Raw genomic sequence first — 27,526 nt, forward strand, 5'->3', positions numbered from 1 at the left:
TATTGGCAAACTAGATCATTATAACAACCACATAATTTGGGAAATACTGACCTTAAAGGAGACTGTTAAAACTCTTCTAACATCAACTTGTTTGTCTGTAGCCTGCCTCGATTTAAAAACGAATCATACGCAGACCAAGGTCTGGCGTATCGAATCAGTTGAGATATATAAACACCATATGCAGGTGATAATGGAATATTGCTACATAAATATGGAAAATTGACCATGGAGAATTTAAAATCAAATTGAGTTGTTAACTTGCCGTTAATATTCATTCATGAAAAAGCATTTGAATGAATTCTGCCTCGTAAGAGTGTAAAAAAGATGTCAGCTAATAAAGGAGCAAAATGTCCATGGGAATTCCAACAGAGTGGCGTTTAACAAAGTAATGTTTTAGATGACTGATCACAAGATGAAAAGGTGAAGATAACGAACTGTGATCAATCCCATTCATGTATATGTTGAAATTTTATGTGTTGTGTTTCTCAAAAATGCATGTGTCCCGCATTCAGTAGAAAAAAGTACACATTGCGGTAGTGGGGTGTATTTCCAGTTATACACCGTGCACATTAAACAGAGAATTGAATTCAATGTAGAGATCAATAATTTGATTTATTTGTAACACCCGATTTTGATTGGCTGAGCACTTAAAAAAAAGTTTGTATTGTATGATGTAACTTGCAATGGGGACACGCCCCCTTGGTAACCCAATACAGCATTATTTTAAAAAACAATTAATTTCGGAGCACCATTCTGTTTTAGGCTTTCTATGAAATTGAAAATCAACGGAATAAAACGTACACAATGCAATACATTCGTTTAACTTTTTTCTCCATGTCAAACAAGGGATATATCAAGCGGAAACTGCACCAAGTTACATTATATCGTATAACATGGGTCAAAATTTGCTTCATTCCTTAAATAATTCATACTTAAAAAGATAAACGTTTCTAGATCAAGCATTTTACTTGGCTTAAATTTATTTTGATATAATTGCAAATACATTGCATCTGTGCATGTGTGCATGTCTCTCTGTGTGTGTGTGTGTGTGTGTGTGTTTGTCTATGTATGTGTGTGTCTGTGTGTGTCTTTGCGTGTTTTTGGGTTGGGGTTTTTTGGGGGGGGGTTGTTGTTGTTGTTTGTGTTTTTTGTTTAAATCTAGAAAATGTATCTTTAAATGAGAAATTTCCGATGAAGGTTGCATACACCCATACAATGTACATGTATACCCACACAATGCTTTATACACCGTGTTCATGTACATAGACGCTATTCCTAAGTCTGATATATTAAAGGCCGGAAACGTTCTGCATAGTGACTGACAATTTTTCGGACAGAAAAAAATGATAATGCTCACGTTCCGCCATTGAAAATTAAAAAAATCAGGGGTATGGGTATTCGCTGTTTCCGAACCCGGTGATTATTTTCTAAGCGTAATGCATGGATAAAATTTGGATGGGCGAATCTCCATAACCAGAGAGAATGTCATCATTTTTTTTCACAACTTTTGGAGTTGACCACTAATATCCTGCCTTCAATAATTCGGGATCTGCAGTTGGGGTCTTCGATATTTACCAACGCGATCTTTATTCAAAGAAAGACGAAGATAACGAACAATGGTTAATCTCATAACTCCTATTAGCAAAACAAAATAGAGAGTTGGGTAAACACGGACTCCTGGATATACCAGAGGTGGGATCAGTTGCCTAGGAGGAGTAAGCATTCCCTGTCGATCGGTCACACTTGCCATTAGCTCTATATCTTGATCAGGTAAATGGAGTAATCCGTAGTCAAAATCAGTGTGCCAAGAACAGCCTAACAATCGACATGAAACACGTCAGACAGTATTTCACCCAATGATAGATTGCATTGGCAAACTAGATCGTTATATCAAGCATAGCATTTGCGAAATGCTGATTTTCAACGAGATTGTTGGAACCCCTGCATTCACTAAGATTGATAATTTAGGTCAAATAAATCAGTCATATAAACAATTGCTATCCATACCCGTCATATGTCATTAAGTTATAAAACATCCGAAACTGCATACTCATCAATTGTTTTCTGAAATTGAATATTAGGCCGTTCTTGGCACACTGATTTTGACTACTAATAACTCCGTTTACCTGACCAGGATATAGGGCTCATGGCGGTTGTGACTGGTCGACAGGGGATGCTTACTCCTACTAAGCACCTAATCCCTTCTCTGGTGTGTCCAGGAGTCTGTGTTTGACCAATTATCTATTGTGTATTGCTTATAGGAGTTATTAGATTGATCATTGTTCGTTATCTTCACCTTTCATGTAGGATATCGTTGCAGATTGCATTATAGGGATTATAAAAACAAAGGTAGCATGAGGTGATTTCAACATGAATCACAGTAAACTACCATATCAATTTTGACATTTGATATTTGGATTTGAAAAGTTTATTTCCAAAAACAAATTTTGAAGTCAGTACATTGAATATCTGCCTAGCGATCTGTGATGTTTTCTTCTGTTTCATTTCTTCTTGTCCTTGTTTGCTAATCAATTCCGACCTTCATCATATTTAATTTTGATTTTCATTTCAATATGACTAATAATGGCCAGGCTCAGAAAACTACAGTAAGCTTAGAATCAGCCCCCACCATCATCAATTTGTATTGACGATTCCAATGAATTGACAAACTAATTGGTTGTGTACAGCATGGCCTGCCCCTCCCTTCCGACAGATATAATCCCTAAATAAACTCCGTAAACAGTCTTTGATTTGCGATTCGCAGGTATGTATCGTAATCACATATTGCATAATGTGCCACATCTATACATGTACTATTTCAATTTGTCACTGATATTATCATTCATTGATGACGTGAGACCTGGGGTGTCAAATTTATCTTTTTATATTGCACAGTATCCTCATTGGTTAAATTTAAAATGTGGATATCGCTGATAGAAATGTGGAGAACGCTGATAGAAATGTGGAGATCGCTGATAGAAATGTGGAGATCGCTGATAGAAATGTGGAGATCGCTGATAGAAATACGGAGAACGCTGATAGAAATGTGGATATCGCTGATAGAAATGTGGAGAACGCTGATAGAAATGTGGAGATCGCTGATAGAAATGTGGAGATCGCTGATAGAAATGTGGAGATCGCTGATAGAAATACGGAGAACGTTGATAGAAATGTGGAGAACGCTGATAGAAATGTGGAGATCGCTGATAGAAATGTGGAGATCGCTGATAGTAATGTGGAGATCGCTGATATATATACAAAATCCTATCCAGATAACGATTTATTTCAGTGTAAATATTATACAGGTAACACAGGTAACACAGGTAACATATACCATGTCATTGTTATTGTAAATATTATACTATGATGTTTGTTTCCAGGTAACATATACCATGTCATTGTTATTGTAAATATTATACTATGATGTTTGTTTCCAGGTAACATATACCATGTCATTGTTATTGTAAATATTATACTATGATGTTTGTTTCCAGGTAACATATACCATGTCATTGTTATTGTAAATATTATACTATGATGTTTGTTTCCAGGTAACATATACCATGTCATTGTTATTGTAAATATTATACAGGTAACATATACCATGTCATTGTTATTGTAAATATTATACAGGTAACATATAACATGTCATTGTTATTGTAAATAGTTAATTGTGATATTTATGTTGTACATTAACTTTATACGAAACCTTTAAGTAAGAGATGAAATTCGATCAATTATATATAAAAGTATATATGCAATTGAAAATGTATATCATATGGTGTGTGGAGGGGTCCGTGTTTGCCCAACTATCTATTTTGTACTGCTTCTAGGAGTTATGAGATTGACCACTGTTCGTTATCTTCGCCTTTCATTATAAAAGCATTAAAAATGATTTCTTCCAGTACTAAAGCTTATCTTTTTTCTACACATACTAGCGACCTGATCCCAATTCCGGTAAGTCCAGGAGTCCATGTTTAGCAAAGCAGGCGCTCGCGAACATTCCCAATATTATCCTTTGGTGCTAGAAGAGCAATCGGGTGTGCCCACTCTGCTGAACAGGCTTCTGGAGTCTATGTTTGCCCTACTCTGACTTTTTGTATTCACCTCCTCATGCTGAATACGCTGTGTATGCACTTGACAGAACGTTAGGAAAATAAAAGTACCATAGATTAATAACACGCTCAAAAAAATCCGACCATATTACTCCTGTTCTAATAGATCTTCACTGGCTCCCAGTTGAATACAGAATTCAATATAAGATACTTCTTCATACTTTCAAATCTCTCAACAACCTATCTCCAGTTTACATAAAGGATATCCTTACAGTTTACAATCCCACACGATCACTAAGATCCGAATCTCTGCATCTTATCCAGGTACCTCGGACACGTACGAAAACATATGGGGATCGACGTTTGGATAAGGCTGCATCGAGTCTCTGGAATTCTCTGCCTTTTAAAGTCAGACAATGTACTTCATTGTCTAATTTTAAAGTGGACCTCAAAACGCATCTCTTTAGATTAGCTTTTAATATGTGATTATTTTTATATACTTAGTGCTCTTACATACAGCTCTTACAGTGCTGTTAACAAAAAAAGAAATAAAAAAACCCTGCTGTTTGTTATTATACTTACGTCCTATTTATGTATTTAATTATTCCTAGGGGTTGTTTTAAATTGTTTCATATGTTATTAGGGTAATCATATCATATCGCTATATATTAATAATAATATTCATGCATTTTAATTCTGACACTATGAATATTTTATTCCCATGTATGTGCACATCGATTTTATATTATCTTTTCTTTCACATTTGTAAAGCGCTTTAGAGAACTAATGTTGATAGGGCGCTATATGTCAAACTTATACGGTACCAATTTTGATTCACCAGATGCGCATTTCGACAAATAATGTCTCTTCAGTGATGCTCAACCGAAATGTTTGATATCCGAAATAACTATGAAGATTTAGAGCTAAATATAGCCAAAAACAGCGTGCCAAAAAGTGGAGCCAAATTCGTCCAAGGATAAGAGATATGCATGAGGGAGATAATCCTTAATTTTGAAATGAATTTCTAAATTTTATAACAGCAATTAAATATACATCCGTATTTTCAAGCTAGTAACGAAGTACTTAGCTACTGGGCTGTGGAGATCCTCGGGGACTAACAGTCCACCAGCAGAGGCCTCGACCCAGGGGTCATAATCTTTTCATTACAATTACAATGACAATAGTTATCTTCCATCACAGGTTACTGCCCTTGTATTTTACAGTCAAAAATATCATTTTGAATTACTTCCCTTCTGACAATTTTCTGTTCGCTGTTTGTTTTCATTTAGAAATTGTAAGATTTTGTTTTTAATTTCCAGTACAAGGTACATTGAGTTTATATTGATTATTCTTATAAGCAGTAATATAATCGAGAAACATATGGGACAAAAAGTATTTTGTGCTATTCTAAATTTCAGCTGGAGTCGAAAACATATTGTACATGCAGCGGCTATGAGTGATAACTTGAATATTGGTCGTTTCAGAGACTGATATGATTCAGGTGTTGTATGTCTTTATCAACACATCATTGATATTAAGGTATAGGAATGCAAAAAGAAATGATTTCTATGTTCACAGCCCATTCCAAAATATTACATATTAATATGAAAAAAAAAATTGTATTCTTGTTCTGTCCTAGGTCAACGGCCTTCCTATAGGAGGTCTGCCGTATGTGGGTCTGACGTGGTTTTTGATGTCATCAAACTGAACTTCGATGATTCCAACAACGATTTCCCCAGACGTTTGTCCACTGATTCTTCTGTTTACATGTGTCTGTTCCTGAGGCCTCCTCTGAGATTCTGGTTTCCTCTGTCGTAAGCGTGAACTACATGAAATACAATGGGAATATTAAACGTACTAACATATCGCGTAAAGCCCCCCCTCTCTCTCTCTCTCTCTCTCTCTCTCTCTCTCTCTCTCTCTCTCTCTCTCTCTGTCTCTCTCTCTCTCACTATATATATATATATATATCTTACAATGCAGATCCTACAAGAGACAGTAGGAGATAAGGACTAAGAACCTGATATGGCACGGTATTTTAGCTGGTCAGATTTATTCGGCTAGTTTACTTTTTTGCAATTTTACTGTCTAATTAAAAATGAGCATTATGTTGCAACATATTTTCAGTTCTAAAGAATGTCAGAAAGATAATAAAAATTCCAAATATCCTGTCAAAGGTGAAGGATAGTGTACTTTTAAAAATATAGGTGCCCATCTCGCAAACATATATGATTCTTCACCAATAGCAGCTACCATTTACAAAAATTATACTTTTGCAAATTTCAGAAGCAAATAATGTTTCATCTCAAAACTCAAATTAGCCCAAATCCATACCAATCTTGATTATATTATCTTGATTGTATATTTGTATATATTTCAAAGGGAGTTTTACCATGTTTACTAAGTTTCTCAGTTTATATGTTTCTGTTGTTTAAAGGGACCCCATTATAGAAATAAGCCATGTGACGTTCATGGACAATCCTCCCTGTATGACACATAAATGCATCGTGCAGTTATTTTATAAGGCGTCTTGTCTTAAATATCTATCTATATATAGTTCTATATGCCTATTTCTGAATACACAAATAAATAAAGCCTATATTGAATTCTTGTGACTAATGGGGACCGGGGGGGGGGGGGGCTTTATTCTAGCTTGCTCTTTCTCAATATCTGTGGTATAGAGTTGAGTTAAATGAACACGAAATATACATGTTATGATAAATTACTATTTATAAGAGCTTACTGGAGTAGGATTACTGCAAAGGAAATGAAAACTATCACTGCCACAGCAATCAGGGATATCCACCAATATTTACTCCATCCATCTGCAAAGGATGTAACATGCAAGATTATTAACCTGACTTTTTGGGACACTTTACGGCGGATTATCCTGACTTCTTTGGGACACTTTACTGCGGATTAACCTGACTTCTTTGAAACATTTTATGGCGGATTGACCTGACTTCTTTGGGACACTTTACGGTAGTTTAACCTGACTTCTTTGGGACACTTTACTGCGGATTAACCTGACTTCTTTGGGACTTACGGCGGATTAACCTGACTTCTTTGGGACTCTTTACTGCGGATTAACCTGACTTCTTTGGGACACTTTACGGCGTATTAACCTGACTTCTTTAAAACATTTTACGGCGGATTAACCTGACTTCTTTGGGACACTTTACGGCGGATTAACCTGACTTCTTTGGGACACTTTACGGCGGATTAACCTGACTTCTTTGGGATACTTCACTGCGGATTAACCTGACTTCTTTGGAATACTTCACGGTGGATTAACCTGACTTTTTTGGAACATTTTACGGTGGTTTAACCTGACTTCTTTGGGACATTTTACGGCGGATTAACCTGACTTCTTTGGAACACTTTACAGTGGTTTAATGATTTTGTCAGTGGTACGTGGACTGCTGTGCTCAGCCGAGTGAGCATGAAATAACAACTGTAGTGGACGACTTGTCATCTATTTACACTAGCCATCTCAGAATGCTTGTACACTGCTCCGATAAATTGTTATTACAGGTACCTCACGTTTGATGGTACTGGAAATAGTGTAAATCTTCAGAATATACTCTTTCTTAACCAAATTTGTCGCGATTGGTAGAAGTCGTATTAGCATTTCATTTTTTTTTCAAATCGCATAGCATAAGGTGTTTTTCTTGGAAGGATGTTAATATAAACCAATTTCACTGTTATTGAACAAGCTACCTTAAGCAGATAGGATAGGGCGGCAGTTTGATTTCAACAAAATTGAAACTATACTGAATGAAGATGCAGTATAAAGTCTATCATTTAGCCTAATTGTATCAATGTGTTTTCTAGATTCATATCATTATAAGTCAACACATTTCTCGGTGGACAAAGTTTGCAGAAATCTGACTTCGAATTGCAGGCTGGTGTACATTGCATTCTTTAAATTCCACAGTGTAGTCCCATCAATGCACTCTGATTTCAACACGTAGTGAGATTGATCACTGTTTGTTATCTTCACCTTTCATTGGAATCTAAACGATATAAGAATGTTTTCATTTTTCTAACTGTACCTTTGAAAAATTGTATCTAAACGGTTGGATGTGCTACCTGGCTGATTATCTATTCACTACCTGAGGAAGACTGTATATTCATATGGCAAGTGTTAGCTTTGCTATTCTTGAACAGAACATTTTGAACTATTTTCCCTTCGTATTCCAAAATAAAACTCTCAATTTATATATTACGACTACACAATGTCAACCCATGGGCTAGTTTATGAAACGTCCTTCTATCTGAAATAAATTGCACTTCAGATCAAAAGCTGGTGACAGTCCCACAAGAGTGAGAAATTCTCGACTGGGATGTTAAACATAAAGCAAACAAATATCATAACAACAAGCAAGTAATTACCATAACAACAAGCAAACAAACATCATAACAACAAGCAAACAAACATCAAAACAACAAGCAAACAAACATCATAACAGCAAGCAAACAAACGTCATAACAACAACCAAACAAACACCATAACAACAAGCAAACAAACATCAAAACAACAAGCAAAAAACATCATAACAGCAATCAAACAAACGTCATAACAGCAAGCAAACACAATCATAACAACAAGCAAGCAACCACCATAACAGCAAGCAAACATCATAACAGCAAGCAAACAAACATCATAACAAAAAGCAAACAAACATCATAACAGCAAGCAAACACACATCATAACAACAAGCAAACAAACATCAAAACAACAAGCAAACAAATATCATAACAGCAAGCAAACAAACGTCATAACAGCAAGCAAACAAAATCATAACAGCAAGCAAGCAACCACCATAACAGCAAGCAAACATTATAACAGCAAGCAAACAAACATCATAACAAAAAGCAAACAAACATCATAACAGCAAGCAAACAAACATCATAACAGCAAGCAAACACACATCATAACAACAAGCAAACACACATCATAACAACAAGCAACCAACCACCATAACAGCAAGCAAACAAACATCATAACAGCAAGCAAACACACATCATAACAACAAGCAAACAAACATCATAACAACAAACAATCAAACACCAAAACAACAAGAAAAACAAACATCATAACAGCAAGCAAAAAAACCCATCATAACAGCAAGCAAACAAAATCATAACAGCAAGCAAACAAACATCATAACAGCAAGCAAACAAACATCATAACAACAAGCCAACAAACACCATAACAACAAGCACACAAACATCATAACAGCAAGCAAACAAAATCATAACAAAAAGCAAACACACATCATAACAACAAGTAAGCAACCTCCATAACAATAAGCAAACAAACATCATAATAACAAGCAAAAAAACATCATAACAGCAAGCAAACAAAATCATAACAGCAAGCAAACAAACATCATAACAGCAAGCAAACAAACATCATAACAACAAGCAAACAAACACCATAACAACAAGCAAACAAACATCATAACAACAAGCAAACAAACATCATAACAGCAAGCAAACAAACATCATAACAGCAAGCAAACAAACATCATAACAGCAAGAAAACAAACATCATAACAGCAAGCAAACAAACATCATAACAACAAGCAAACAAACATCATAACAACAAGCAAGCAAACATCACAACAGGAAGCAAGCAACCATCATAGCAACAAGCAAACAAACACCATAACAACAAGCAAACAAACATCATAACAACAAGCAAACAAACATCATAACAACAAACAAACAAACATCATAACAGCAAGCAAACAAACATCATAACAGCAAGCAAACAAACATCATAACAGCAAGAAAACAAACATCATAACAGCAAGCAAACAAACATCATAACAACAAGCAAACAAACATCATAACAACAAGCAAGCAAACATCACAACAGGAAGCAAGCAACCATCATAGCAACAAGCAAACAAACACCATAACAGCAAGCAAACAAACATCATAACAGCAAGCAAACAAACATCATAACAGCAAGAAAACAAACATCATAACAGCAAGCAAACAAACATCATAACAACAAGCAAACAAACATCATAACAACAAGCAAGCAAACATCACAACAGGAAGCAAGCAACCATCATAGCAACAAGCAAACAAACACCATAACAACAAGCAAACAAACATCATAACAGCAACCAAATAAACATCCTAACAACAAGCAAACAAACATCATAACAACAAGTAAACAAACATCATAGCAGCAAGTAAACAAACATCTTACTAGGCATAACTGGAATTGTTTCTTGCCAACATTTTTAGATGAACCAATTCCACTTTTACTGTTTCCTATTTAGGGGGTATGACCTTTCCTCTGGGATAAAATTCAATTTTCCAATTAAGTTTGGGACAAGTTGTTTTTCTTTATTTGTTTGTTGTATGCCCCATCTACAAGTTTTGTATTCATATTAACACGCCTCTAATTGTAGATAACGCAACACGAATTTAGAGCTTTGGTCCTTGGCATTAAAGGTTCTTAACATTATAACACTTGCCGCGATCGAAGGACTTCCAAAAGACCCGTGACTCCTAATTTTTAGGTGCCAAATGTTAATGGAAGGACCAATCACTACTTATTCTTCGTCTTAGGTTTGGCGCGACCGGGACTCGAACTTACTACCTACATATCACTAAGCATACGATTTGACCACTAAGATACTGTGATCGGTGAATGGACAGTAGACAATATGAGATAAAGGGCACACGATGAACTGTTTTACAGAAAATTTGATTTGATTTATCATCTCATTAGAGGCACAATGACAGAATTTCCCATTTATTTCGTATTGCTTATAGGAGTTATGAGATTGATCCCTCTTCGTTATTTTCACCTTCTATGTTGTTGCTGACGTCTCAATATTAATCAATGAATATCTCAATGACGTAAAGCAAAGTCTGCTGGAAAACGATGCTTCTTTAAGTACCAGACTTGAAATCCCACAAAATTCATTTTCTTATAAAGAAAGGTGAATATAACGAACAGTGATCCATCTCATAACTCTTACTACCAATATAAAATAGAAAGTTGGGCAAACACGGACCCCTGGATACATCAGATGTGGGATCAGGTGACTAGGAGGAGTAAACTTTACCTGTCAACCGGTTACACCCGCCGTGAGCCCTATATCCTGATCAGGTAAACAGAGGTATTCTTAGTCAAAATCAGTGTGCCAAGAACGGTCTACCAATCGGTATGAAACATGTCAGACAGCATTTGACCCAATGACAGGTTGTGTTGCCGAACTAGATCGTTATAACGACCATAGAATTTGCGAAATGTTGACTTCAATCGAGACTGTTGAAACCCCTGTACCATCAACTTGTTTGTCAGTAGCTTGCTTCGATTTAAAAACTGACTATACGCAGAACAAGCTTTTGCGTATCGAATCAATTGAGAGATATAAACACCATATGCAGGTTATAATGGAATATTGCTACATAAATATAGGAAATGACGATGGAGAAGCTGAAATCATCCCGTTTGTCACACAGGAGTTGAACTTTCCTCAATTAATTTTTGCGATAATTAACCAAAATACGGACTTAGTCGATATCTTTTATGAAGATAAAGTATTCTGGAAGGAAGTTTTAACACTCCAATAAAGATATGAATTACTAAAGGAATGAAATAGTTGTATGAAATACCGTCATCCTTAATAGGGGCTATGGTGTTCAACTGGTTCAATGACCCTGTAAAAGAGAATTGAAATGACTCTCTAAAGTGCATTATCAAGACATTTGTACTCTAGAAAATAAATTTGTTAAAAACAAAAAAAACAATAAGGTGCAAAATATAGTTACATGATAGAAATTTAAAATGCAGTAGAAGACTTCAAATTTTTTTGAATTTGACAACTGGTCGAAGTAGCTGATTGAAAGACTTTCGCTTCGTAACCAAGGTCGTGAGATGAAGCCCCGCTCGTATCATGACTGCTAATTCTAAGAAGTAAATATTGGTAGTACTTGACACTGCGAAACGTTTGGCATTTAGAAGTGAGTATCTTGGGTCTTTTGTATATGACTTTCAAAACGAAAGTCCCATGTCACGGTAAACGTTTGCCCGTTGAGAAACTTCCACTGCTACGGTCTTGAGCGCTAAGCATGGGTATAAATGTAGTACTTCACCCTCACCTTGTGACGTCAGTATTTATAAGAGGGACGAAAAACAAATCAACAAATGTTTGTATTGTTTTGCTACAGAATCTTTTGTTTCTCTTTTGAAATTTAATTTCTAGATAAAAGACCCGGAATTCCCCCAAAAAGTGAATCTCTAATGGGAAATTGAACTTTCGTTGCCAAGTCGATTTCTCGTAGGAAGTTATTATATTAATGATGGAAGGAAGTCATATAACCCCTACTAAAATGCACATTACAAAAGGAATAAAATATTTTCATAAAATACCGTCATCCGTAATCGGGGTTGTGGTCAACGGTGTTAATGGCCCTGCAAAAGACAAAAAAAATGACTTTTTATATTGCATTATGAAAGGTGAAGATAACGAACAGTGGTCAATTTCATAACTCCCATAATCCATACAGAATAGAGAGTTGGGCAAACATCATAACAGCAAGCAAACAAACACCATAACAACGAGTAAAGAAACACCATAACAACGAGCAAACAAACATCATAACAATCAGCAAACAAACATCATAACAATCAGCAAACAAACATCATAACAATCAGCAAACAAACATCATAACAGCAAGCAAACAAACATCATCTCAACAAGCAAACAAACATCATAACAGCAAGCAAGCAAACATCATAACAACAAGCAAGGAAACATCATAACAGTAAGCAAACAAACATCATAACCGCAAGCAAACAAACACCATAACAGCAAGCAAACAAACATCATAACAGTAAGCAAACAAACATCATAACAGCAAGCAAGCAACCACCATAACAGCAAGCAAACAAACATCATAACAACAAGCAAACTTCATAACAGCAAGCAAACAAACATCATAACTTCCACTGCTACGGTCTTGAGCGCTAAGCATGGGTATAAATGTAGTACTTCACCCTCACCTTGTGACGTCAGTATTTATAAGAGGGACAAAAAACAAATCAACAAATGTTTGTATTGTTTTGCTACAGAACCTTTTGTTTCTCTTTTGAAATTTAATTCCTAGATTAAAGACCCGGAATTCCCCCCAAAAGTGAATCTCTAATGGGAAATTGAACTTTCGTTGCCAAGTCGATTTCTCGTAGGAAGTTATTATATTCTTGATGGAAGGAAGTCATATAACCCCTACTAAAATGCACATTACAAAAGGAATAAAATATTTTCATAAAATACCGTCATCCGTAATCGGGGTTGTGGATGTCAACTGTGTTAATGGCCCTGAAAAAGACAATAAAAATGACTTTTTATATTGCATTATGAAAGGTGAAGATAACGAACAGTGATCAATTTCATAACTCCCATAATCCATACAGAATAGAGAGTTGGGAAAACAAGAACCACAGGATATATCACAGGTGGGATCGGGTTCCTAGGAGAAGTAAGCATCCTCTGTAGCCTGGTCACACCCGCCGTGAGCCCTATATCTTGATCAGGTAAGTGAAGTTATCCGTAGTCAAAATCAGTGTGCCACGAACGGAGTAATAATCGGTATGAAACATGTCAGAGAGCATTTGACCCAATGATAGGTTGTATCGGCAAACTAGATCGTTATAATGACCATAGAGTTTGCGAAATGCTAAACACTTTTTTATACTAGAAAAACGAAATAGTTGCGAAATACAGCACTGTCATAAGCTCACTTCAAAGAAAATCTAGCTAGATCAAAATCACAGGTGGTCCTTCAACCAAACTACATGAAACGGTGTGCGTACCTGGCATCACCTTTACTACATGAAACGATGTGCGTACCTGGCATCACCTTTACTACATGAAACGGTGTGCGTACCTGGCATCACCTTTACTACATGAAACGATGTGCGTACCTGGCATCACCTTTACTACATGAAGCAGTGTGCGTACCTGGCATCACCTTTTGAATTAAGAATATCTTGCAAATTCAACATATCCTACAGGATTTTTAACAATGCTACGGAATTTAATCATCGGTTGACTAAGCTCAGTGGAGGACGCTGACTTCGTAACCGAAAGATCGTGAGTTCCACTCCCGCTCGTCTTATGAACGCGCAAAACCTCAAACGTAAATATAGATAGTAATTGACCGTTTGCTAAACACTCGGCACTTAAAAGTGAGAATAACGGGTCATTTGCGTATGACTTTGAAAACTGATGTTACGTGTCACAGTGGGTGTTTTCGACGTTAAAGAACTCTCACTGCTGCGGTCCTAAGCGTTAAGTATCTGTATGTAGGTGAATAGATGAAGATAACGAACAGTGATCAAACTCAATTCTTATAAAGAATACAGAATCCAGTAAGCCGCATTCTTTGTCGACCGGCCGGTGTAAACCCGCCATGACTTTTCTAAGGAAAACCTTTAAAACAAACCCATGAAGTTTTTCTGAGGAAATTTTAATTCCTTTGAAAGGTAAATATAACGAACAGTGTAATTATAATTGTAATTGTAATTAAAAGATTTATATAGCGCCCTATCAACATTAGTTCTCTAAAGCGCTTTACAAATGTGAAAGAAAAGATACTATAAAATCGATGTGCACATACATGTCAATAAAATATTCATAGTGTCAGAATTAAAAATGCATAAATTTTATTATTAATATATAGCGATATGATATGATTACCCTAATAACATATGAAACAATTTAAAACAACCCCTAGGAATAATTCAATACATAAAAAGGACATAGGTATAATAACAAACAGCAGGTTTTTTGGTTTTTTGGTTTGTTTTTTTTCTTCGTTTTTTTGTTTGTTAACAGCACTGTAAGAGCTGTATGTAAGAGCACTAAGTATATAAAAATAATTACAAATTAAAAGCTAATCTAAAGAGATGCGTTTGGGGGTCCACTTTAAAATCAGACAATGAAGTACAATATCTGAGTTTAAAAGGCAGAGAATTCCAGAGACCCGATGCAGCCTTGTCCAAACGTCGATCCCCATATCTTTTCGTACGTGTCCGAGGTACGTGGAGAAGATGCAGAGATTCGGATCTTAGTGATCGTGTGGGATTGTAAACTGTAAGGACGTCCTTTATGTAAACTGGAGATAGGTTGTTGAGAGATTTGAAAGTATGAAGAAGTATTTTATATTGAATTCTGTATTCAACTGGGAGCCAGTGAAGATCTATTAGAACAGGAGTAATATGGTCGGATTTTATTGAGCGTGTTATTAATCTTGCAGCTGTGTTTTGTGCCCTCTGAAGTTTGCTGATGTGTTTAGAATGAACACCATAAAGCGGCCCTGAGCATTAAGTATCTGTATGTAGGTGAATAGATGAAGATAACGAACAGTGATCAAACTCAATTCTTATAAAGAATACAGAATCCAGTAAGCCGCATTCTTTGTCGACTGGCCGGTGTAAACCACAGTGATCAATCTCATAACTCCTATAAGCAATACATAATAGATAGTTGGGCAAACACGGACCCCTGGACACACCAGGGGTGCGATCAGGTGACTAGGAGGAGTAAGCATCCCCTGTCAACCGGTTACACCCACCGTGAGCCCTATATCTTGAACAGGTAAACGGAGTTATTCGTAGTCAAAATCAGTGTGCCAAGAATGGCCTAACAATCGGTATGAAACACGTGATAATAATACATAAAACAAATTACTCTAATGCGCTTTGCACGGGTAAGAAGAGGAATTAAAATGATAAAACACATTTCAATGAAATTAAATCGCATATTATCTGATATCTGCAAAGATATCAAAATAAAAGTGCGTAAATAAGATCAATAGTTATTTTTTCCTGTGGAATTGTTTATGTCGAGCACTATGCAAAACATTAGGAATCAACGAAATCAAACATTTAGAAAATCGACATTAAAACGATCAAAGAAACCCTTGTACTTTAGAAAGCTTAAAAATCAGGGAAAACAATGTTAAAAATGTCGGTCATTCCACAAATGGACTGCAGCCCAACTGAACGTGCGTTCCCAAAAGACCTTGTGCAAATCTTAGTGGTCGAGATGGGGGATACACTTCAATGAGTTCTTGTAGATATTCGGGAGCACATTCCGTCAGCTCGCAGAGGGTAACACCAAGATTTTGTTTTGTGGACGATACTGCACTGGAAGCCAATGCAGCTGCGCTAAGACTGGGGAAATATGATCTTGTGTCGTTGTCCTCGACACAAGTCTTGCCGTGGTGTTCTGTGCCTTCTGAAAGCGGTCCAAGGTGGTCTTGTTGATTCCAAATAGAGGATAGTTCGCATAATCAGGTTTTCATGTAACGAGTGCATTGACAAGTGTCTAGCACGCTTCAGTAGTTATAAAATGGTGAATTCGACGAATATTGCTAATATGAAAGTGACATGTTTTCACAATAGATGATACATGATTCTCAAAGGTGAGGTAGGGATCGAAGTGCATACCAATTTTTTTGACACACAATACAAGATATATGCTGCTTTCTCCAACTTTAAGGTGGTGTAATTTAGGTTTTAGATAGGTAGTAATTGACTAGAAAACATGAAGGTTTTGTTTTAACTATTCCCAATGATTTGCAGCAGTCTTGTAGTGAGTGACATTGAGTCAAGTTATACCTTTGATATTTCTATCTAATTTACTGATTCTGGGATATCATGTATCTAGTTTCTCTAAGTCTAAGTTACGTAATTGATTAAAGTAATTTATGCTAATTCAATCTAGTCAAAAATGTTTAAAATATGTTCTTTTCCTATATTACATTTTTTATTTCTAATGATCGAAATGTCAATAAAATGTGTCCTCCGCGTCATCTGTCGTGTTTGTGTATGATGATGATAGTAATTAAAAGTAAATGTTGAATAAGTAAGCTACTTATTACTATTTAAATAGAATCAAATATAACCAAATCTAATAACTAAATTCAAAATCGAGGTGAATCGAAAAAATTTGGGAATTGTTGCAGCTCCATTATCAACAACATTGGGTCTGCCCCTAAAAGCAAAATCTTTAACTCTAAAAATTCAGTTTTCGGAGAAAGAAACCCTTAATCATAATAACGGAAAATGTCAGAATTGAAATCATGCGACTGCATATTGGACAGTTCCACAGGCAGAGAAAACTAAATCTTTCTTTCCCACTGTTCAGTTTACGTGTAAATACAGGAAAGGTGAAGATAACAGACAGTGATTAATCTCATAACTCCTATAAGCAATACAAAATAGATAGTTGGGCAAATACGAACTCCTGGATATACCAGAGGTGGGATCAGGTGTCTAGGAGGAGTAAACATTCCCTGTCGATCGGTCACAACCGCCGTGAGCCCTATATTCTGATCAAGTAATCGGAGTTATCTGTAGTCAAAATGTGTAAGCAAAGAATGACCTAACAATCCGTATGAAGCACGTCAGACAGCATTTGACCCAATGACAGGTTGTATTGGCAAACTATACCGTTATACCGACCATAGAGTTTGCGAAATGCTGACTTTAAACAATGCTGTTGAAGCCCCTGCACCCTCAACTTGTTTGTCAGTAGGCTACCACGATTTAGATACTTACCATGCACAGACCAAGCTCTAGCGTACCAATTTAGTTTAGATATATAAACACCATATGCTGGTGATAATGGAATATTGCTACATGGGAAGTTGACGATGGAGAACTTGTCATAAAGTGGAGTCGTTAGTTTGCCGTTAATATCTATTTCCAATAAAATATCCAAGTATGAAGTGGATAATTCAGCGGTGTACTTTTTCGGATTCACAGGTATATATCGAATCGACAGATGAATAAATATTTTTATTGGTAATAGTGTAAAATTTATACGGTACCAATTTTGATGCACCAGATGCGCATTTCGACAAATAATGTCTCTTCAGGGATGCTCAACCGAAAAATTTGAAATCCGAAATAACAATGAAGTTTTAGAGCTATTTTAGGGGAAAACAGAGTGCCTAAAAAGTGGAGTCAAATTCGTCTAAGGATAAGAGCTATGCGTGAGGGATATAATCCTTAATTTTGAAATGAATTTCTAAATTTTATAACAGCAATTAAATGTACTTCCGTATTTTCAAGCTAGTAACGAAGTACTTAGCTACTGGGCAGTAGAGATAGATAGATATATAGTACGTTATCGATATATCTAAATGTCGGATTGAAGTACTTAGCTACTGGGCTGTAGAGATAGATAGATATATAGTACGTTATCGATATATCTAAATGTCTGATTGAAGTACTTAGCTACTGGGCTGTAGAGATAGATAGAGATATAATACGTTATCTAAATGTCGGATTAAAGACCACAACATGATTTTTTTTTTCTGACGTAGAAGTTTTTGAATAGATTCTGCTTCATAAGAATATAAAAACAGGTCAGCTAACAAATGAGCACAATTCGTGTCCATGGAAATTCCAAATGTTATACACTGAAATGTTAATGGAATGAAATTGAACTCACCAGTATACACATTCTCTGGGCAATCACGTCCATGCAAGCCTGATAAACATCTGCCTAAGCAATTTCCGGTTACGTCATCACAGCCAGCCGCTCCCTGGCAATTGCAAGTTTTCTCGCACTGTCCACCAAACGAGTGATTTGAGCAAGCTATTAATCAGAAACGGAAGAGTTAATTTGATATAAAGATTTAAGAAGATGTTTTTCTTCTTCTAATTTCTAAGTGCCATTGAAGCTATTTGTAGAGGGGGAATAATGAAGGTATATGTTGCTAAATTTGATATGGACTAACACAAGGACAATGAAACACACTATATTGAAACCGTCTATTTTCTCTGATTTTCATTACAATAAGCCATCTCTAACAATAAATCCGCTATGATGAGATACTGATGTTTGAGTTGTTTATGAAAGAGTCGAAAAATTATTTTAAAAATGAACTCCCAGTGCGTGTGGTTTTTCTTTTATTCTATTTTTTTCTTTCTTTTTTAATGTGTCATTATGAAAGGAATTGGTGTAGCATATCAAATAGATTCATCATCTAAAATCATTTAAATGCGTTTCATCCATAGCTCCGTCCATTTCATCGGAAAAAAAATCAAAGATGCTAAGAAAAAAGAGGATAATATTAATGAATTAGATATGGAAAATGGTTCACGTACCAACAATCTGAATTTCACAGATTTGCATAATCATGAATGTATTTCCCTCGCCAGGGGTCTGCAACACAAGGAGATGTCGCAGTTTGGTCCCTGGGGAACAGATGATGTCCACGTAACCCTCTGACACGCGATTCGTGTCATTGACATTACATGGGCTCCAGGGTACATCTAACCGTGATATAAATCGTACATCTGCAAAATATGATAGCATGATACACTGTCCTCATTCATTAATTCATTTAGTGTGTTCACCCTTGTTCCCAAACAAAGGTTTGACTGTAGCATTAACACTAAATGTCACAATTATATGTATATACCGGCGTAAACCAACTTTTATTCGCGAATACATTTGTAATTTACTTCGCGATTAATTTATTTCCCGATTCACCTGTGATAAACTGATTTGCGGCGAGTAGATTTTGCGATCCAGCCTTTTTCGAGCCTATGACAGACATCCAAGGCCTGTTTCGCAAGGAGAAGTATTCGGGACGATGGGGTTCTCGGGAACCTCATGGAATTGTCCAGCACGCGAATACGATTTGGATTACGGAATGCATGGAATCCATTCATTATCAAACATACCTTTTCCACTGAAAATGATTCAGTATTTAGGCCTATCATTTAAACTATTTCGAGGATTTTCTGCTAAATTGATAATATATATTGCCTAGGAAACTCGGACGTTATGATACATATAATGATAAAGGATGAGTGCAGTACAACTATATTTTGAAATGGTATCTTTACTTTCTTTTACTAGAGCTGTTTCCCACCTCTGGTGTGTCCAGGGGTCCGTGTTTGCCCAACTATCTATTTTGTATTGCTTGTAGGAGTTATGAGATTGATCACTGTTCGTTATCTTCACCTTACATTTGAATAAGAAGAAAAAATATGCATATACCAAGATGACAGCAAACCAATATTTGAGGAATTTGTTCTCAAATTTATCGGTTGTTTTCGCCACTGTAACTGGGTACCAGTCGACGTAGCGTAGTGTATTTCAGCTTTCACTTCGCAATCCGGGTTCGTTTCTTGATTTCAGAACCCTGTTCAACCTTTACATATTTCACAGATAATTTCTCCTTCACCAAGCCCCTCCCATTAGAAATGAAAATATCTGGACTTCCGGATATGACCTTAAACAGGAAGCACTGCGTTGCCATGATACGCGTTGTAATGAAAACCATGTATTGATATCTAAAAGGTGTGCTTCACCTTGTGATGTCTAGTTTCAGATGAAATTGTGAAAACATTGACTACAAAGTACTGCATTACCTATGCATGTTTGTTTATATAATGTTTGGGTTTAAATCAGGTATAAAATCATTAAAATATTTATTTATTTTTTTCAAATCAAATAGTGAAGGTAACGATCAGTGATCAACCTAAAAAATCTAAGAAAAAATTGAAAGAACAGCCATTAATCTTACAACTCCCACAATGAATACAAAGTTAAGAGACACGACTTTATGAGATTGATCACTTTCGTTATCTTCACCTTTCACATACGAGAGGTGTGTTCAACTGCTTAGGAGGAGTAAGCAAACCCCGTTGACAGGTCAAAAGTGCCGTGAACCCTATACCGCAAAATCTGGATATCTTTGCGTCGATTTATTTTTGCGACTTTGAATAAAAAGCCTATATACTTATTTTGGTGTTTCTTATTTTTGCGAATTCATGCTCGAGCTAAAAATAAATCTACAAATAAATTCCATTTTACGAATTTATGTCATTAATTCAGTTTTGTCAACCCAGCAGACGTTTGTTTTATACTGATAAAGACCCTCACAAGGCGTGGGTACATTGAGGACTAAATTACAAAATTTAATTGTCTTTTCCTGGCTTTTAAAAGTAATGCCGAGCGTGACAATATACCAAACTATCAAAAGATAGTCGATAAAACGTGAACATGTATATTTGATAAAATCAATTTATTCTATTTCATAAGTTTACGGTAAAGTTATTTTTGAGAAAAAATATTTTTGCGAATCCAACTGACTCGCAAAAACGCTAAAAATTAATCAAAAGCAAAAATAACCAGATTTACGGTATCTTCATCATGTAAACGGAATAATATGTAGTCGAAAGCAGTATGCCAAGAGCTGTATATAGATTCGTACGAATACGTCAGACAGCATTCGACTTAAAGGGAAAGGCAACTCTGACCACATAATTGCTTTTATGAATAAAGTATCACTTACTGATATCGTAATTGGCAGTCTTTAACTACAAAAATCCTTGCTTAACAATTAAATCAATATTAATCTATCATGTATTTTAAATTACCCGTCGCTAAAAGAGTGACCATTGGAGTTTAATTTATGACGTCACATCGTCTATTCCGGTTAATTTCATCAGCAGCACTGTAAATATGACAAGTCATGAACAGTAAAGTTTGGAGCCGTATATATTTGAGCCCGTTCTTTCGCAAGAAGAAATTGAGAAAAGAAGACGTTCAGTCGAGTCGCACACCAGGTACACGGTACATGTTCTTCAAACAGATGTCTCGACCCTCAACTTGTCATTACGCAAATGATGGATCTACAGTTTACGTAGTTTTTTCTTTTCAAATGACTTGGTTGAGTCGGGAATTTCGAAAAATAACCTTTTTTCACATATCCCCTTCGCATTAGTGTAAGTAACTGCTTGCCAGGAAGGCATCAACCTATTTATTCGTAAGATCTACCACATGCACATCTTTGATGATCTTGCATGTGCTTGGGTTCAGCCCCCCCGTCCCCCTCCGAATAAGGTACATGAGTTGATTTAATTAATTTTTTTGTTGAAAATATTTCTAATGCATGTCAACAACATTATGCATACCCATAAAGTCCAATATAATTTAAATTAAGCCCTTTTTAAAAAAAACAATACCCTAAGGATCTCATCAAAACCGGAACAGACGGTGTGACGTCAAAATTACTGATTTTTGTGGTCTTGAATACAAAAGAGTTACAAATCATGGCAGCCTCTATAGATCGCGGGGATTTAAATTCTTGACGTTTTTAAATTAGTACTGAAGCATATCTAGGCCATATATCAACAGAATTGTATAACAAATCTTTATCATATTATTAATTGTTTGGGTTGTCTTTCCCTTTAATGACAAGTTCTGCTTACAAAATAGATCATTTTCTGTTCGTTATATTCATCTTACATCATTATATACTGATGAAAAATGCATCCTTTCTGTCTTAAAGTTGAGCTGTTTGCTGCTCACGTCTTTACACCATAAAATATGCAACTGTGTATCTTGCTACTTAATATTATTGGCTTTAGTTTAGTATTTCCAACTTAGTGAGATTGGTTACGGGAAGCTCAGTGGTAGAGCGTTCGCTTGACAGCCGGGGTGTGTGAGTTCGATTCCCGCTTGCGTCAAATCTAAGATGTTAACATAGGTAGTGATTGCTCCTTCACCAAACAGTTGGCATTCAAAAGTGGAACTAACAGGTCTGTCGGATATGACCTTAAAGATAGAGGTCCCGTGTTTTGGCAGGCGTTGGCACGTTAAAGAACCTTCACTGCTACGGCCCTGAGTGCTAATCATGTGTCTACATATTGGTACTTCTCCTACAACTGCCGACGATTCACCATGAGTGAAATATTCTCGAAGGGACGCAAAACAACTAACAAAAGGGAAAATATACAACTATAGATTAGGTCACCCCAAAATGGTTCTCTCTGACTGTCTGTCTGACGTGTTTAATATCGATTAATAGGCCGTTCTTGGCATACTGAATTTTACTACGGAAAACTCCGTTTACCCGATTAGCATATAGGGCTCACGGCGGATTTGACCGGTCGAAAGGGGATGCTTACTCCTCCTATGCACCCGGTCCCATATCTGGTGTTTCCAGGGGTCCATCTTTCCCCAACTATCTATTTTGTATTGCTTATAGGAGATATGATCACTGTTCGTTATCTTCACCTTTCGTTGTAAACATATAAATTCCGAATTCAAGGATAATTTTTATCAATCGCATTCTGAGAAACTATCTTTGAGGATTTATCACAGATACACTAAATTTATCAAACATACTAATTTGCATTATTATTATTTTTCAATGAATCAAAGCAAAAGGAGTAGCCAAAGTCGTTACCTGACATTTCAATATCAAATTACGAGTAACAAATAACGAAGCACAATTCCCGGATATCCAAGTAACATACATGGGGTTTTTTTCAAAGCAGATAAGGACCATGGAAATCTGTGACAGTTCGTTAAATGCTAATATATGTTATTTTCTTGGTAGCGTCTGACCATAAAATCAAATAAATAAGCAGTTTAAAACCAGTAGTTTCCCTTGAAACTAAGAAAGGTGAAGATAACGAACAGCGATCAATCTCATAACGCCTTTAAGCAATACAAAATAGATAGTTGGGCAAACACGGACAACCGAACAATTGAATTATATTTTTCAACAAATCTACGAAATTTAATACCTTCAAAAATAGAGAGAAAAATCGCAGTGCTTTATAATGTTATAATCCTTACACCAAATGAAAGGTGAAGATAACGAACAATGATCAATCTCATAGCTCCTATAAGCAATACAAAATAGATAGTTGGGAAAACACGGACCCCTGGACACACCAGCGATGGGATCAGGTGCCTAGGAGCAGTCAGCATCCCCTCTCGACCGGTCAAATGTGGATTGCTTTTAAGCAATGCTTACCTTTGGGGTTATAAATTCGAATTCGTCGTATGTTGACCGATCGAGTAATGTTTGCCTCCCAATACCCAGCGCTTACAGGCGAAGCTGCAGGTGGAGGGCATGTTCTGACGTCACCGTCAATACTTAAAGGCGAGGAAATTGCTTTATGGCCACTGTTCTGAATGGGCATATGGAAAGGAACCACTCCTACAGAAAAACCATGCACTCTTTTATACAATACCCTAACATAATTAGGGACAAGGCTAATTTTTCGTGTGCTCCATGGATAAACCTATCTGTCTATCATACAATGATTCTAAATTAAAAACAAAATGCAGAAATCTATGTAAAGAAGTATAGTCGACATATTTGTACAAAGCAATCTAACATATTGAAATTGAACTAAAACTTTGGGTAAAGAATTTGAAATTACAAGTGGGTATTTACAAGTTTTGAGTATTTGTAAATAGATCACTGATATGTAATGTATTTCATTTTCTAATTTCTAGTTATCATAAAGACTATAAACAGACTATACAAGAATATCCATTGAAATAGATGCTTATCAAATAAGTATCAGTATTAGTATAAATATTAGTGATGTCCCTTTGTTCCTGGACAAATAAGTATAAAGTGTACAACTGGAAAAGAACTTATGAATATGTATGTATATAGTATGGTATGCAGTAATTACTAATTTGGCACGTTGGTCCCGCCCATCCTCGTTTGCACGTGTTTAGACACGCCCCGGTGCCGGGATGACAATTTCCATTGCAATGACAGTCATAATGTCTAGGTCCGTACTTTCCTGGAATAACTTTGATTGAGGGATCTAAAAATATCAAATCAATTGATTAACTGACTCATTCATTTGCTGGATTTAATTGATTGATTGGTCATCTAGACATACTTACAACAAAGCTTTTCGTCTGACGAATCTGCACAGTTTGAAACACCGTCACACAGCGAAGCATATTCAACACACTCCCCACTACCACATTTAAAGTCATTCGGATTTGAACATGCTGCAAAATGCATCATATAATCAAATTTTTAAATGTGTTTGTGATAATGCATCCTTAAGAATCTTCCAACTCCCTTATAGTAAGACTCCCTCCTTTAGTTTTACAAGACTCTGTGTACATTTTTTTAAATCCATGTATTTTAAACAGTACTATATTCCATGAATAAAGAATCGATTGCGATATGTACAAAGGAGACGCAAAATGAAACAAAAAATCCTATATATTTTTGATAATTATTTTGACAAACATTCACATACATGCATCCCCTAAAATAGCTCCAGCAAGTTTATCGTTATTTCGGATTTCAAACATTTCGGTTGAGCATCACTGAACATACATTATTTGTCGAAATGCGCATCTGGTGCATCAAAATTGGTACCGTATAAGTTTTACATTATGACCCCTGGATCGAGGCCTCTGCTGGTGGACTGTTAGTCTCCGAGGGTCTCTACAGCTAAGTAGCTAAGTACTTCGTTACTAGCTTGAAAATACGGCTGCATATTCAATTGCTGTGATAAAATTTCATTTCAAAATTAAGTATTATCTCCCTCATGCAAAGTTCTTATCCTTAGACGAATTCGACTCCACTTTTTGGCACTCTGTTTTCCCCTAGTATTTAAAGGGATCGTCACCAAAAAGACACCAAAAGAATCCGGTAGATTAAATTTGAAAGTGACACGTTTCTTCAGTACAGGGTTAGAAGGAGTGAACTGTTTCTTAGGGTATTCCAAAAAGTATTTGATCTAACAACGATTTCTATGTAGTTTTGGAAAGATTTGTGTGAACATTGAGGAGACAATGACTTTTGGCCAGGATGGTTTGCAGGGTATCGATATATGTATTCTGAGTGAAAAGCTGTATCGCAATATGCGTCTGTAAATGTTACAAAGACAGCAGTGCGGCTGTAAATAGTTTAATGACAACAATGTGTCTGTAAATAGTTTAATGACAACAATGTGTTTGTAAATAGTTTAATGACAACAATCTGTCTGTAAATTGTTTAATGACAGCAATGTGTCTGTAAATAGTTTAATGACCGCAATATGTTTGTAAATAGTTTAATGACAGCAATATGTCTGTAAATAGTTTAATGACAGTAATATGTCTGTAAATAGTTTAATGACATCAATGTGTCTGTAAATAGTTTAATGACAGCAATGTGTTTGTAAATAGTTTAATGACAGCAATGTGTTTGTAAATAGTTTAATGACAGCAATGTGTCTGTAAATACTAGAATGACAGCTTACTACAATCAACTTCATCTTCACCATACTGGCAGTCAGAAACGCCATTACATCTCCATGACGACGGAATACATGTCCTAGTCCGTCTACACATAAACTGGTTCTTCTGGCATGTGCCTGAAAAATGACATTAAAAACAGACCTATACGACTCATCATGGTCATATCGATCGGTTTCTTTATTCACCCAAAAAGATATAGATACAGTTTTATTTACTGATCCGCTGGTTCCGCCGACAATATATTTGGAATGATACTCACTGCAGTGTGATTCGTCCGAAAAGTCCCTGCAGTCGTTATCGCCGTCGCATCGATACGATGGCGGGAAACACCTTCCATTATTACACGTGCTCGCAAAATAGCAGGGCTTATCTATAAATAGCAAATTCACCCATTCTTACTGTAGTTATGAAATAAATCTCTTCTTCTATAACCATACGTAAAGAGAAATTGTCGAAAGTAGCAACTGTAGAGCAATGATAAAGTAGAGTTATTTTTGTATTGTTCGAGGGTTCCATGGACAAACAAGTTACTGTAAACTGAGAATCATCTCAGTCGGAAACAATTTCAGAGCAATATCAGTACGCGTTGTTATTTTAAGGATCGCTCAATATTTCAATAAATTATGCATGGGAGACCAAACACTTAAAGACTGAAAATATACCATATAGAAATTTTCTACTTAAGTCTGATCTTTGTCTATGGTTTCCAGAACAGAACTAATTCAGAAATAACAACAATTTTTAAGTACTCATATAACTTTACTTTGTGCTGCTAGGGGAGAGTTGGAAAGAACAACTATGTAGTAATTATAAAAACTGGTTATAAAGAATAACCATATTGCTAAAGGCCAGTAAAGGTGCCCATAGATATACTGGAATATTCTAGACATTGCAACTGCAGGGTAACTAGGAAACATGGTTACACTTCCCTTCCTTACAAGCACACGTATCATAAAGAAGAACATCCCAAGAGTCAGCACAGTAATGATCTTCTCTAAGATGTATGAAAAGGTAAAGATAACGAACAGTGTTCAATCTCATAACTCCTATAAGGAATACAAAATAGAGAGTTGTGTAAACACGGAGCCCTGGATATACCAGAGGTGAGATCAGACAAACACGGATCCCTGGATATACCAGAGGTGAGATCAGACAAACACGGAGCCCTGGATATACCAGAGGTGAGATCAGACAAACGGATCCCTGGATATACCAAAGGTGGGATAAGATGTCTATGGAGAGTAAGCATCCCCTGTATCGATAGGAAAAGAAATTTGTAAAGAAATTGTAAACATAGAGGACCGGCTAGTCAATCCGTTCTTAAAAGTGTTCAAAAGTACCTATGTGGAAGTGATGACACTTTCCATAACACTCCACTTACAAGCA

General features: G+C 36.1%; 1 protein-coding gene across 5 annotated transcripts in view; it reads right to left on the minus strand.

Moving 5' to 3' along the window:
* Positions 1 to 5,350: 5,350 nt before the first annotated feature.
* Positions 5,351 to 27,526, minus strand: part of LOC125673947 (low-density lipoprotein receptor-related protein 2-like) — a 47,587-nt gene continuing 25,411 nt past the window's right edge. For 2 of the 5 annotated variants that reach the window (XM_048910914.2, XM_048910918.2), the window contains 12 exons: positions 26,400 to 26,510; positions 26,143 to 26,256; positions 24,785 to 24,895; positions 24,565 to 24,702; positions 23,892 to 24,077; positions 19,216 to 19,407; positions 18,557 to 18,703; positions 13,367 to 13,411; positions 12,463 to 12,504; positions 11,706 to 11,750; positions 6,799 to 6,880; positions 5,351 to 5,880 (listed from right to left, as the gene is read on the minus strand). In XM_048910914.2, coding sequence (XP_048766871.2) covers positions 5,691 to 5,880; positions 6,799 to 6,880; positions 11,706 to 11,750; positions 12,463 to 12,504; positions 13,367 to 13,411; positions 18,557 to 18,703; positions 19,216 to 19,407; positions 23,892 to 24,077; positions 24,565 to 24,702; positions 24,785 to 24,895; positions 26,143 to 26,256; positions 26,400 to 26,510 — 1,403 coding nt within the window. In that variant the 3' untranslated portion in view covers positions 5,351 to 5,690. The remainder of the gene's footprint in view (positions 5,881 to 6,798; positions 6,881 to 11,705; positions 11,751 to 12,462; positions 12,505 to 13,366; positions 13,412 to 18,556; positions 18,704 to 19,215; positions 19,408 to 23,891; positions 24,078 to 24,564; positions 24,703 to 24,784; positions 24,896 to 26,142; positions 26,257 to 26,399; positions 26,511 to 27,526) is intronic. The other 3 variants (XM_048910915.2, XM_056159582.1, XM_048910916.2) reach the window with 2 other exon arrangements.

The sequence above is a fragment of the Ostrea edulis genome, chromosome 3 (assembly GCF_947568905.1).
Source record: "Ostrea edulis chromosome 3, xbOstEdul1.1, whole genome shotgun sequence".
Taxonomy (NCBI): domain Eukaryota; kingdom Metazoa; phylum Mollusca; class Bivalvia; order Ostreida; family Ostreidae; genus Ostrea; species Ostrea edulis.